The 15,287-nt window shown below is 38.8% G+C and overlaps 1 protein-coding gene across 2 annotated transcripts in view; it reads left to right on the top strand.

Moving 5' to 3' along the window:
- Positions 1-15,287, top strand: part of LOC143849947 (proline iminopeptidase-like) — an 83,378-nt gene that overhangs the window by 52,509 nt on the left and 15,582 nt on the right. For both annotated transcript variants that reach the window (XM_077359260.1, XM_077359259.1), the window contains one exon: positions 4,467-4,580. In XM_077359260.1, coding sequence (XP_077215375.1) covers positions 4,467-4,580 — 114 coding nt within the window. The remainder of the gene's footprint in view (positions 1-4,466; positions 4,581-15,287) is intronic.

Genomic DNA, 15,287 nt, shown 5'->3' with positions numbered 1-15,287 from the left:
GTATTATGTATAAATATTTATATCAATTACATGTGTAACGTGGTGTTGCTAAATTATTAGACATGCGTGACAACGCATGTCACTAGGTGTTCAATTTTAAACCATTATGAGTGTTTTCTTGCACATGTCATATTTTATAGTGTGTATATGTGCTAATTCTAGCATTCCTTGAAGTTTCATCATAAATATCTATCATTTGAATATGTTTACATACACTTTCGTGATTTTACAGGATTTCTATTGAAATTTCCATATGAAACTGGCATGTCTCTATTTCCATCACGACCAAAGCAGAGACTGAAACCAAAACCTGAAACCTTTAGGAAGAAAAGTGTACAAAAGGAGTTTGTAGGACAATTCTTTCAATGGGCACGAGAAGAATGACACTTGTTTTATTCTATGTGAGTGATTATTATAACTAATGGAGCCAACGATGAAATTCTAAGGCTTAATGACAATCTGAAAGAATATTTCAACATGAAGGATCTTGGAAAACTAGTACATAGATGTGGTGGTAGAAAGAAGGTAAAAAAAATTGGTCTTACTGCAACATACGTATGCTTCAAGCCTGTTGAAAGATTTTGTTTGTCCATCTGCGATATGGTAGGTAGGTGCATTACATTATGTAACACTCCCCGATATAATTTTTGCAATTAATCAGGTGTGTCAATTATCCATTTAAAAAAATAAAATCAGGTGTGTCAATTACTTGCGATTGAGCCTCTAGCTCAGTTGGTCAAGGCATTGTTCTTCAGCCTTGAAGTCGGGGATTTCAATCCCAGCTTACTGCCCAAAAAGGATGTGTCAATTATTTCATGTCCCTCGCGAGGAACATTTGTGAGCAACTAAATGTATTATGATGTATCTAAACATACATTTGATTATGGGTGGTATCCAATTCAAAGAAGTGGGCACATCAATATACTTGGCTATAGATATACTGATTGGGTTGTGTTGATGCCAAAATCTGGATCTTTGATCGAATAGCTGGTAGAGGTTCTCTGCGGGGTATCTACAATCACAGAAAATGAGGCCAGGGGTCCCAAGCTTGATCCCGGACGACCACTTCCCCACTCAAGTCAGATTTTGCACCACGAGGTAATAATCCAACAAGACAATGAGAAATATAACAAGGTTATCAAGATTCAGAATGGGCTTTCTCTGGGTATTGAGTGGTAGGTAGGAGTAGAAGACGGGGGGGAAAGAAGGTTATAATGTTTAGGTAGACCTTTGTCCTCGTTTCTCGTTAGTAAGACCAAGCTGGAGGAGAGTTGAGTTCTATGAAGTCGGTAGAGTTCTCTCTGATTTATCCTCTTTAATGAGAAAGCTAGGAGAGAAATCGATCATTCTCTTCATGTAAATCCATGTCTTTTATGCTGGATGCATGCATTAAATCCCGGATTGTGCTCCACGTGGACCTAATTAACTTGGGATAAAGTGGACGCTCTTTACAATCATTTGGAGGCAAGTTTTATGAACCTGGATTGAATAATAGTAGGACACTACATCTAACCCGTCAGTAAGGTAATGTGTATGGCACGACAGATGTGCATGCAAAGGCATGGTGATGAAAGGAAGGAAGCGATGATCTTCTTGATGAGTAGATGACACGTGGCATGATCTTGGGGTAATACCAATTTTGTCCTGTCATATTGCCCCTACTCCCTCGGTCCATTGCGTGGATCGAGGAAGTAACCTCTCATTCTCCAAGAGATTCTGACGACTTTTGTACTTATGATGGTATGGGGATTTGAAACGACATGACTCTTAGTCGGCGATATCCTTTGGGAGATTTCAATGTAATAATGACGCACCGGTTGACTTCCAAACTAGGAGATGCCACGTGTCTCTGTCCGCCCGTATTCCTCTTCACGCGAGGGATTATTTATATGAAGGGTGTTGAAGGCTTCTGTATCCCTTCATATTTCAAAAACCACTTCTTGCTTCTCCAAACATCTTCAAAATGCCAACAATTTCCAGTGCTTTCTCATCCAACAAGGGCAAGGCTCCCATCATCAATGCCGACAGCTCTTCAGATGAAGACCTTATGCCACGCCCCCTGCTCCGAAGAAGGCTAAACTGGACGAGGGTGCCCCTTCCATTGCTGCACCTCTCCGCTCCCTCTCTCCCGGCCAAGGAGAGGTATCTATGGAAAAATACGTTTCTCGAGTGATTGCTTCACTATTCCGTCTCTTATAGGAAAGAGGTCAGGAGACCCGTCCTTAACAACCCTCAGAGCATGCTGAAAAACGGTTTATCAACGAAAATATAGAAAATGATCAGTCTTTAATGAATAAAGGGTTCTCAAACCAAGCCTTAACTATTACACTAAGAAAATTGCCTCAACAGAGCCAAGTTTAAAGTTTATGAGTTTCTAAAGTTCTGCAGAATTTAAAAAAAGGATTTTACCTACTGACCCTCACGAGAACCGGCACGGCCCCAATAGGAACTTCAGTTTCTTCTCCATCACAGGTCTCCCTCGGCTTCACATCCTCAGATGGAGGGCTCTCGTCGACCGCGACTTCACCCTCCGGAGAGTCCTCCACTACGCCCCTCTCGGAATAGTGAAGCAATCGCTCGAGAAACGTACCATAGATACCTCTCCTTGGCTGGGAGAAGGGGAGCGGAGAGGTGCGGCAACGGAAGAGGCACCCTCATCCAGTTTAGCGTTCTTCGGAGCAGGGGGCGTGGCATAAGGTCTTCATCTGAAGAGCTGTCGGCATTGATGATGGGGCCTTGCCCTTGTTGGATGAGAAAGCACTGGAAATTCTCTGCATTTTGAAGATGTTTGGAGAAAAAAAGAAGTGGTTTTTGAAATATGAAGAGATACAGAAGCCGTCAACACCCTTCATATAAATAAACCCTTGCGTGAAGAGGAATACGGGCAGACAGAGACACGTGACATCTGCTGGTTTGGAGGTCAACCGGTGCGTCATGGACCGAGGGAGTAAGGAGCAATATGATAGGACAAACTTGGTGTTACCCCAAGATCATGCCACGTGTCATCTACCCATCAAGAAGATCATCTCTTCCTTTCATCACCATGCCTTTGCATGTACATCCGTCGTGCCATGCACGTTACCTTGTTGACGGGTTAGATGGAGTGTCCTACTATTATCCAATCTAGGTTCATAAAACTTGCCTCCAAATGGTTGTAATTTGTAAAGAGGGCCCACTTTATACCAAGTTAATTAGATCCACGTGGAGCACAATCCGGGATTTAATGCATGCATCTAGTGTAAAAGGCATGGATTTACATGAAGAGAATGATTGATTTCTCTCCTAACTTTCTCATTAAAGAGGATAAACCAGAGAGAACTCTCCCGCCTTCATAGAAATCAACTCTCCTCCAGCTTGGTCTTACTCAGGAAAGGAGGACAAAAGTCTGCCGAGACACTATAACCTTCTTTCTCCCTAGTCTTCTACTCCTACTTACCACTTAATACCTAGAGAAAGCCCATTCTGAATCTTGGTAACCTTGTTATATTTCTCATTGTCTTGTTGGATTATTATCTGGTGGCGCAAAATCTGACTTGTGTGTCGAAGTGGTCGTCTGGGACCAAGCTCGGGACCCCTGACCTCATTTTCTGTGATTGTAGATACCTCGCAGAGAATCTCTACCAGCCGTTCGATCCCAAATCCGGATTTTGGCATCAACAAGTTGTAGACGGCGCTTTTGATGCCTTTATATTTTGAACCCATATGATCGCGCCATGTATGCGTGTTCCATCCTATGACAGGATGGGGATGTAGGTTCGTATGTGGCAAATCCATAACATAAAGAGACTCTAATCTCTTTCCCTTACGTTTTCTGTTTTTTCACAAAGTAAGGGTTCCGGCGAACAGAGAAGATTTCCGGCGAGTCTTTTGCTTTTTAGATGAGTTGAGTTGAGTAGGGGTATTCATTAGCCGGCCCCAACTACAAAGGCTTAGTTGAGTTGAGTAGTAGACTGAAGACATGCGTGACAACGCATGTCACTAGGTTTTAAATGTTGTTAAACCCTTATGGAATGCTATCTTGCTTATATCATGGTTCCCAAGTGTGTATTTGTGCCTATTCTAGTATTCCCTAAAGTTACACCTTAAAATTCTATCATTTTCGATACGTTTCCATGATTTTACATGATTTTCACTAAAATTTTCAACTGAAACCGAAATATTTACGTTTCCGTGGTGACTGAAATTTAAAACCTTGGTTGTAAATTTGTTCTTGCATTGAAATTTTCCTTTTGAATGATCGATTTGATTACTGATGATAAAATATTGAAAGGTTAAGATGTGATACCATATGTAATATCAAATTGTTTACCACTTTGAATCTATAGGCATCTATGTTTAGTAGCTTTGTGTTTTGGCAACACACTGGCTTTTCTTCCGCATCAAATGTTTCTCATCTTAGTTAATCTAACATGGATAGGGCCTTTGATGTGAATTTCATGTTGTCCATATTCGTTTTCTATATGCAGGCATTTGCACGGATCGAGAACCATTACTTTATAAACAAGGGATTTCTGCCTTCAGATTCATTCCTGTTGGATAATATTGACAAGATACGGCATATTAGAACTGTAATTGTGCAGGTAAATTCTTTACTCAGGTTAGCCACTTGTAATGGAAACTGTGTAATTTACAATGCTAACATGAGATGTATGATTGATTTTACAATATAATTTGAAGAACTTGAGATTGCTACTTGGTTCTTGCCTGGTAGTATGTTTGAAATTAGGGTTAACTACTCTGCCTAGGCATTTATTTCCTTCGAAGCATATGATAACCCATGGAGACAATAAATTTCATTGGAAATCTTTACTTTTTTAAGGGTGGTTGTGTGAAAAGGCAAACTTTTAAATTTAAACTTTTCAGACATTTATTTTTAGCTGGGGCTGGAAAATTCCTTATCTTAATTTGCTATTGTAAAGCATCTAGGTATTATGTTATGCATAAAAACATGGGCATTGATTTTAAAATGAAAAAACAAAAAAAAAAAAAGTTGGCAAAAAGAATTGTTGCAGCCTCTATTTTCTAATATGAATTTTCATTTGGGAACACCCGATTTGCATGAAAATGTGAGAATAGTGTAAATTGCATGTGTTGAGAGTTTGTGTGATTTAAACTTATCTTTATTTCAGCTATACTGCAGAGGAGTAATTTGTATTTTAATGGAATTGCAAAAATTTAAGAAAGTAGCAATTGAAAACAAGAATAAAATTAAAAATACTTGCTAGAACTGTTGGTTCATCCCTAGAAACAAAAACAAAGGCCTGCTAGTATGAATAGTGAGGTGAATAGTAAAAGGTGTTTGTTAAATATGAAAATCCAATGTACATATATGCTAAAACTCCCAACATCTAGTCTAAACTCATTTCGACTTCTCTTGCTTCTCCCTGCGGGTCGAGATGTTTTGGGAGGTAACAAGTATCATCGGCCCCCTCTTGATTTACATCAATTCCTCCTAGTTGGAAACAACTTGTCGTTGAGTTTGAATTGGGAAATCTGCTCACTCCAACATTGTAGAACTTTCAACGCTTGTGAATTCTTTGAGATGTACTATGGAAATACCTTCCATCAAATCGAATACTTGAAACACGGAATACCTACTTCCATAAGACGTCAGTTGTAATCTCCTAAAGTTTTTGTCCACGATGTTTTCCAGGATTACATATCTTCTCTAGGTAAAAATCTGTAGAATTGTCAAAGATAGTGTGTTCGAAAGCTGCACCTTCATCAAGTGTCTTGCTCAAAAGCTTCGAAACGTCGTCTAGTGTATTCATTATTTCTGTGTAGAGAGAAGCTAACCTGTAGAATCAACATCCACATCATCAACATATTCTTCATCATCTATTAATTGATTGTAAAAAAAATAACTTGTATTTTTCAATACTTTCATCGTCAAATTCTTCCTCTTTGAAAGTCTCTTCTTTGGAGTCTTCCTTTACCTTATTGTTGTATTCATCAAAGTTTTCCAACATATCCTTCTTGTCATAATGTAATATCCATGCTAGTTTGGAGCATATTCTTTCTTATCTCAATCAAGTCATCATCTTTTGTTTGAAATCTGAATCATTCTTCGGCAAGAACTGAAAACAAACTAGGTAAGAACCTAATCATTCTGAGTCCAGAACTAAAAAAAAACCAAACAATAACTAAAAGCCAGGCAAGAACCTAATTTATGTAAATCCACTACCAATCATTCTTAGGACACCTATAAATGACGAGAAATAGGATCCCAGCATTATCCCTTCTGGTTTGACACAAGAACTAAAAACAAACAAGAAGAACAATACAAGGGCCTGAAAATAAATCAAAATGCCTTTCTTTTCTTCTTCCATAGGGAAAAAGGAGCAAAACAGTATTTTTTTATGTGTCCTCCTCCTCCTCTCGTAGTCACACGAGTAGCGAACTCACTGTCACGACTTACAACTCACTAGGGAATAAGCAGAGATCTAAAATCAAACCGGTTGCCAAGAAGAAGCCTAGTCGAGATTAGGAAATTGATGATCTCCTACAGCTGCAAGAAGTAAGGATCAGGTCTCGATAACAAAACACACACACAAATAATTTTTTTTTGAAAGATGACTATTTCATTGATGCTATGAAAGATACATTAGGTACCAGAGGTCCTGACTTGCAATACATAGAATCAATAAAGGCTGGACAGGTATACACTCCTAGGTCATTAACAACATAAAGAACAAAGGTTATGAACTTGAATACTTGTCCAGGGCCTCCAGGACATCACATTTGCATTCCAATCCCCAAAATCCTAACCATCTACAAGGATCCTTAAACTCCTCCCCACAGCCCTTTATCAACACAGACTTATCAGCATCCTTCTACCCAAATGCCACAAAACTCATATCTTACTCCAGATATCTTTCGAATTGTGCATCACGCCATCACCACAACTTATCTATTCCGCACACTTCTCCAAATCATCCAATATATGTTGGATTAAAAAGTCCGGCACCTCAGAGAGATGACATGAACTAGCTTGATATTCCATTCCAGAAGGAAATGATAACTAACCAGGGCAAAACACAATCTCACCCAAAAGATCAAGAGGGTACAGGGATTACTTCAGCTTCACCCTTTGCTACGGTTACAAGGCTAGAAATATATGACCTTGCAGCTTCCCTCACCTCAATAACTGAGGCAATAGATCATTGGCACGATAAAATAGATAAGGACCGCTACAAAACTCCGAAGAAAACCTATGGTGGACCGACCATACAGGGACCAACTCAAACCAAACAAAGATAACTTCGATTCAAGAGACACGCTTCTAGGGAAGGCCCTAGACACGTGGCTAAAGAGCAAGGCTCCACCTACCAGGAGAACATAAATGTCAATGGCCCGCATTAGCTGCCAATTTGGATTTGCACATAGGGGACTGCACCTCAGGCTCGACCAATCCATTGAAAGGGTCACCAAGCCTGCCAAAACCCAAACAGGACTCAAAACCCGCATTGGGAAAGGCACCAGGAAAGACAGATTGGAAATTTGAAAACAAGCGGGGCCTCAGGGGACAACGAGGCCCCGACACAGATCATCGACGGGGACGGGATCCGAACTGACATCAAGGGGTCGCCGGACCAAGGGGCGGATAACCCAAAATCTGAAGGATCAAGGACTTCAATCCCAATTCTATAAACATGATTCAAAACTCTGATTCTGGCAAAAGAGCCTGAGAGAATCCTTCGAGGGGCTAGAATTTTCGCCGATACAAAACTCATGCAATGCTGATGTTTCTCCTCCATTTCGGTTTCTAAAACCCTTCCAAAAAGACTCCCTATAGCCTCCACGGTTGATATGGCCCAAACATGTAAGGGAATACCATGGAATTTAACCCATAGAGCTTCCTCATGTTGAACATATTCCTTATTCCACGGAACAAGCGAATTTAATTGCGTTTTCAAAATCTCAGGGCTGCTGGAAAGAGCTTTAGAGGCCTGTGCCTCAGATTCAAACATGAAGAGGATTTCATCTTCAGACAATATACATGGGCATTGGAGGGATGGGATACTCCAGGTTTTCTGCGCCCAAAGCCAAATGTCCTCTAGAGGTTGACTAGGGATCTTAACTTTATCCACAAGGCAAGCTTTTAGGGAAGCATTCATTTGAAAGTCCCCATCATGGATGGGGTGTGTACCAAAAATCAGCTCCATTAGATCATCCTAGGTTGTCCATTTGTCGGGGTGAAAATGGACAGATACTGTTTGTCCACTAATCTACCCATTTTTTCACCCCATAAATGGACACCCTAAGATGATCCAATGGAGCTGATTTTTGGTGGGCACCCTATCCATGAAAGGGCCCATCAAATGAATGCTTTGGATCCCATCAACAGTGTGGGCCCACGCTTGTTTTTGCACTCGAGCACAGATACCCTTGCTCGAGCGCAGAAACCCTTTACTCAAGTATATATACTAATACACACACACACACACAGAAAGAGAGGTGGGAGAAGATCTTTGATCGGTTTTTTGGTAAGAAATGGGTTGTTCTTTAGTGAGTTTAAGGATTTTTCTCTCAAGGTAGATGAAGGATTTAAGGATTTTACTTTGGGTGTTCGCCTATGAGGTTTATTTCCTTTCTTAAACTTTTATTCCAAAATAGCCTTTGAAAGGGTTTTAATGTTATTAGAGAGTTAAGTTAGTGTACATAGATTCATATTAATGTTTTGGTGTAACTCCATTAGTGCCTTATTGTCGTGAGGACATACCTTGCTTATCTTGTGTGGTTAGTAATAGTTAGTACATGCGCTCACCATGGGTACTGCATTTAGAACAAGATTGCAAAATGCTTTGGTATTCGAACCTTTTCTTACACGATGTGTAGTTCTTGTGAGCATCTCATACCATCTCTCTCTCTAAAAAAATGAACCATGCTACCCCCTCACACTTCCATTGATGGGTATATATGACATAGAAAAGTTAAAACAACATCTTAGTGCCAAAGCGGACTATAGGGAATTGTTCTTATAGATTTTGAACTAACTAGTTGGGTACTTTTTGGTCTGAGTTACGATTATTGTTGTTCTGCAATACTGATACATTGCGATTATTAGGTTGCCATCCATTTCTCTTCTAACTTAGTATTCCATGAGAGACACTACACATTGAGATTGACTTCCTCTTTGTGAGAAAAGACAGTTTTAAAGATAATATCTTCACCATATGTGAAGATCTAAGGTCAATTAGAAAACATGTCCACCAAAACTTCGCGAGCTTGTGGACATTACTAACAAGCTAGTCATGCTTGAAGACTATTTGTGATTCACCAGTTTGAAGAGTTTTGTGTTGAGAATTAAGATGCATAGTTATTTTTGTTGGTGTTATGATGCTTGGTTTTTAATGACTACTTTGATTTATGTGGTACTCAAGTTTATTTTTAGGGGTTTTTACAGGGAGCCCTTCGTAAAGGACTAAAATATCTATCAAAATGCCTCCTTTCTAGGATACTACATACACATTCTTGCTTTATGTTATCTATACATATTTCACTCGAGTCCTTGCCCTAACCTCCTCAAACCAACTCTAGTTATCTTTAAGTTTGAAAATAACTTTGTTATAAACTGTATCTCTTCCCATCCCACCATGTCCATTGCCACCACGTGTGACTTTAAAAACTCCATCTTCACCTTCTCATTTTTTAGAGCTTCAATTTTGTTCTTACAGCATTTCCATGTCTTCTGGTTCTCCACTTTTGAGACTTCTAATAAGGTTTTCTTGTTTGAATGGAAAACAATTTTCCCTTCAAGCTTCAATTATTTTTTTGTGTCAACAAGTTGTTTCCTATTTAGGTGTTAAATCGCTCATTTTGCTTTCTTTTTTCTGTGGAATCTTGAAATGAAGGTTGAGAAACAATGACTGATTACAATTTTGAAAATGGAAAATGCTACAATTATTTAAGTTTTGTTGATTGGTGTATCAAGAAACAGCAAAATTAGCTTAATTTAGACATCTCGGCTGTAGGTTGTATCACAGCAAGAGATAAGTTTTGCCTTTTTCTTCTAGAAAATGAAGTCACAGAAACTTCTGAAATTCCATTTTGAGAATATGTAATTATAAAGATATAGAAAGAAAAAAAAAAAACCCCTTTTTTTCCAAAACTATCTTCCTTAAATTTCTTATAATAGGATAGACACCTAACAGTCTTGACCTTAGATATAAATTCCGTTCCGTTCCGGCCGGAACGGACCGGAATTCCGGTTCCGGACCGGATTCCGGAACGGAATGGGCATATTTTCCGTTCCGGTCGGAATTCCGGTCCGTTCCGGTCGTTCCGGCCGGAAATGCTGAAAATTTCAAAAAAATTCGAAAAAATTCAAAAAAATTACAAAAATGCCATTAAGGCCGTTGGAGAGTGTATTTTACAGATTTACCCTCGTTTTATGACCGTTTTATAGTTGTTGGGAGGGCATTTTTCGTCTTTTTCCAAAAAATTCGAAATAAAATAGTAAAAAAATCCAAAAAATTACAGAAATGCCATTATAGCTGTTGGGACTGTTTTTTTACAGATTTGCCCTCGTTTTATGACCGTTTTATAGTTGTTGGGAGGGCATTTTTCGTCTTTTTCTAAAAAATTCGAAATAAAATAAAAAAAAAATCCAAAAAATTACATAAATTCATTTATGGTTGTTGGGGAGTGTATTTTACATAACGGAAAGTTTCGACCGGAACGCCGAACGAAACAGCCGGAATACCGGAACGGCCGGTAGCCAAAACGGAACGGCGACCGGAACGGAATTTATAACTAAGGTCTTGACCATGAATTTGGACTTTGATTTTAAAGATTATAGAAAAAGTGATTTTTGATTAAAAAATCCTAGAAAGTTTGGAGTTTGGTGGTGAGGTAAAAGCCTTGAAGGTGTAATTTTTTTCCGCCCAATATTTGGTCGTGTGTAGCTGAACTATGGTAACAAAGTTGCAAATTTATGGGCAAACTACAGACCAGGTACATCCTTATGGGTTCATGCTGCCATTGTGTTTGTTCACAATTTTTAGCGAACCATGTAAACCATATATGAACAAGCCACGTGAATTTTTTTAATTCAAATCCCTCATAAACTACAAAGGCTCTTCTTTTTCCAATCAAAGCTGCAAAATCAAATATTGCTAAAATGCTAAGTTTTCACCCGTTCTCTTCAACATTTTGGGGCCCTAATGTTGAGTTTTCCATGTAATAGAAATTCTCATTGAATATTAGTTGAGTATACATGTGTCTTCTTTGTGTCTTTCTAGGGGATATAGCATATCTTTCAAAAATATAAGATATAAAATTAGTCCTATCCCCTAGTAGTATACTGCAACATGTATACCACCTACTTGGTACTGCGACGTGTATACCACCTACTTGGTACTGCAACATGCACTTGTACCACGTACTTGGTTGTCTAGCATACCTATTACTATGTGCTGAAATGGCTCAAACTACTAATTTTGGCGGGGTTGGCATCAATGTACATCAGTTTTTGTATTCAACCGACCTCAACATCTTGTTAATGACAAAAAAAAGGCATATGTGAACAGCTGAGTGTGATGATGGGCATTTGAAAGCTAGGATATTTGGTTGTGGCAGTGGAGATGTTAGGATGGGAAAAGGAGAATTGACAAAGGGCAGTAAATGATAAAGACGAGTCGAGAGTGTTTTCAAAATTGACCTTGGTTAGGGAGGGTAGGGACTCGTGTGGGATGTGTTAAATAAAGAATGTCTTTGCATGTAATATTCTATGAAGGAGTGAACTTCCTAATGTTTTAGTGATTTGCTAGGGGATTGATGTTCAAACCCTTTCTTTTAATTTTTCTTCACTTAGTTATCCTTAAATCTTTTAAGGCACAGTTGTAGAACAGATGAAGGGGGTGTAGTATCCAAATTGGATATGGAGAAGGCCTATGATTGGGTGGAATGGGCATGCCTGGATTACTTGTTAGGAAGAATGGGTGTTGGCGGCAGGTGGAGACTATGGATTAGAAGTTACTTGATGTCAGCATGCTTCTCGATGCTGATCAATGGATCTCCTAAAGGGTTCTTCAAGTCGTCTCGGGGTCTGCGGCAAGGAGACCCCATCTCCCCTTTCTTGTTTGTTATAGTTGTTTGAGACATTGATTAGGCTAACAGAAAAAGGCAAAACCCTTGGTCTGATTGACGGCTTTAAAGTCAGTCAAGATGGCGTTGTGGTGTCTCATCTTCGGATTGCAGACAATACCCTCCTATTTAGTTCCCCTCAAGTTTCGAAAGTAGTGAATTTGAAAGCTATTCTTAGATGCTATGAGTTGATTTCGAGCCAAAGATTTAATTTATATAAATCTAGAATCTTTGCCTTGAACGTTGACTCCCAGGCGGCTCTAGGCAGACTAGGCTTGGCAGGGCTTATGGGCTACAAGTTGGATTAGTTTCCGTCCACTTACTTACGGTTGCCTTTAGGGGCGGGCAGATCGTAGAAATCAAGTTGGGACCCTATAGTGGAGAGAATAGAAAAGAGATTAGACACTTGGAAGCGAAATCTAGTGTCGAGCGATGGCAGGGTTACCCTCATAAAAGCAGCTGGGTAATATTCCTATTTATCACTTATCCTTATTCAAGTGTCCCATGGATTCACGTTGGACACACCCAGATTCTTGTCGTAGCCATGTCCCGCACGAATCTTGTTTTTTTCGGGTGAATCCAATTCATCGTTGTTTCTTTTGAAATGCGAATCCTTTATATTTCCCTTTAAACGTATTTTCTTCTTAACTTTTTTTATATGAAAGCGCAATCCGTACTATTTTAATAAAAACCCTTGCCCCTCGATCCTCGAACATGACCCCCTTCCACCCTAAACTCTCTTAATACAAAACTTGCCTCAACCCTCTATCCACAAAATTTTCACGAATATATATATATATATATATATATATATATATATATATATATATATATATATATATATATATATATGCACACACACACACACACACACACACACACACACACACACACATATATATATATATATATATATATTTAAATTTTAAATTTTGAAAACTTTATTTTATTTAAAAACTACCGAATCCGAATCCTACTTTTGGGGGTTTGCCGAATCCGACACCTCGAATCTGTGTCGGATCCCGACACGCGAATCCGAATCCATGCAACACTGCTTTCAAGGGTGGAGGGTTGGGGATTAGAAAGATTAAACAACTAAATTTAGCTCTCATGGGAAAATGGTTGTGGAGGTTTGGAGAGGAGTCTCAGCTTTTTGCCAAAGTGATAGCTAGTAAATATGGCGCTGCCCCAGGTCATTGGGTTTCTTTAGAGGGTTTTAGAAAACAGGGGGTGACGGTGTGGCAAGACATCATGCGTCTTAATCATAAGTTCCCAAAAGTAACTAGATTCAGAGTATATATAGGGGGATCGTATAAGCTTTTAGAAAGAAAAGTGGTGTTTTGCGGTTCCTTTAAAAGACCTTTTCGTTGACTTGTTCGTGGTAGCTGTGACTAAGGAAGCCTTCGTGAAGGATTACTTTGAGAGGAGTGGCGGCCGGGTTTTTTGGAGGCCAGTTTTCAGAAGAAACTTCTTTGATAGAGAATTACAATCCATGGCTCAGCTTCTTGAGATGTTGCAAGGGTGCTATGTCAAGCTGTCTGGAGCAGACAAAAGGGTTTGGATCTAGGATTCTACTGGGGTTTTCACTTCTATATTTATCTTGTACCTTGTCATGTTCTCTCTAGAGTAGCTAGACTGTGGAAGATCAAGCGCCTCCTTGAGTCTGTACCTTTGTTTGGGCCACTTGTCTTGGTCGGATTCAGACGATCGACTTCCTGCGTAAGCGGGAGATTCTGATAGTAGATATTGCGCCCTATGTATAGCGGCAAGGGAATTAGTCAACTGTATCTTCTTGGCTCTTGGACTGTGCTTTAGTCAGGGAGGTTTGGATCATAGTTGCCAGGGTGGGAAGCGAAGCTGGAAGCGGAAGCGGGAAGCGAGGGCTTTCAGGAGGGGAGGAAGCGTCTCCAAGTAAGATAAGCAAATTGAATCCAACTACCATAAACGAATCGAATTTCAACCGAAATAGACTCTTAATTCCAACGAAAATAACTAATTTACATGTGAATCCTATTCCCAACCATGAATCAAAATATAACATATCAAAGATAATACAAAAATTTCTCAAGTATGTAATGGACAATTAAATGATTAATCAACTTAAATGATTAAATAATTACTTTCTTAAATGGAGAAATTAACTGACATCACTTTACATGTCAATTGAATAAAACTAAAATACACATCAACATTACTACATTAATACACTAAAATGAAGTGGGACAAATGGATAAGCTTTTAGTGAATTTGATCATTAAAGGAAAATAAAGAATACGGGGAAAATAAAGAGGAAACTTTAAATACATATTTTTTCTTCTTCCTTTTCTTATAATTATTCAATTAAGAAATTACAAAATTTCCCAAATGAATATTATTGATTTAATAGAAAATTTTAATGTAAGAAAGAATGGTAAGCAGGAAAAAAAAGAAAAGTGAAGAAAAAATATTCCAAACCATAGTTACCGGATTCGCCATCTGCCCTCCGACCCGCGATCCGGGGTTGCGCGATCCCAAACCTGGTTCGCTAGCGACCCGGATCGCGAAAAATGACTACATGCGGCAACCCGCGGGAGAGAAAGAAAGAGATGGATATAGAATAAGGGAGAGATGGAGAGAGAGCTACAAATTTTATATATTTTGGGTTGGATTGGAACTAGAGCTTTCTTTTTGAAAAAAATATGTATGGCATCCATGGGGTTTTTTTATTTTGTTTATTAAATGGATATAGTATGGACTATGGAAGATATTCATACATTCAAACGGGAACTTTCTTTTTGAGAAAATATGTATGACAAATGAGGTTTTTATATTTTGTGTATTAAATGTATGTAGTGTGTACTATGGAATGATATTCTTGTAAAAATATACGAAATTATATATATATATATATATATATATATATATATATATATATATGTTAATTAACCAACTTCTCCAGAAGCTTAAGCTGTTGGAGAAAGGCGTTATTTATCTTTTATACTTTAACACTCCCCCGCACGTGTGGCCCACTTGCCAAACACCTGGCACATGTGGTCCCACTTTGGGCCGACCATCGCATGTGGATTTTTGCTATCCGGGAGGTTTGAACTCGAAATCTGGCTCTGATACCATGTTAATTAACCAACTTCTCCAAAAGCTTAAGCTGTTGGAGAAAGGCGTTATTTATCTTTTATACTTTAACAATATATATATATATATAT

The sequence above is a fragment of the Tasmannia lanceolata genome, unplaced genomic scaffold, assembly GCF_043159265.1.
Source record: "Tasmannia lanceolata isolate RefF3 unplaced genomic scaffold, GAP_Taslan_0.1 ptg000018l, whole genome shotgun sequence".
NCBI classification, from domain to species: Eukaryota; Viridiplantae; Streptophyta; class Magnoliopsida; order Canellales; family Winteraceae; genus Tasmannia; species Tasmannia lanceolata.
Note: the sequence above shows the minus strand (reverse complement) of the source record. Positions and strands in the feature narration are given on the sequence as shown.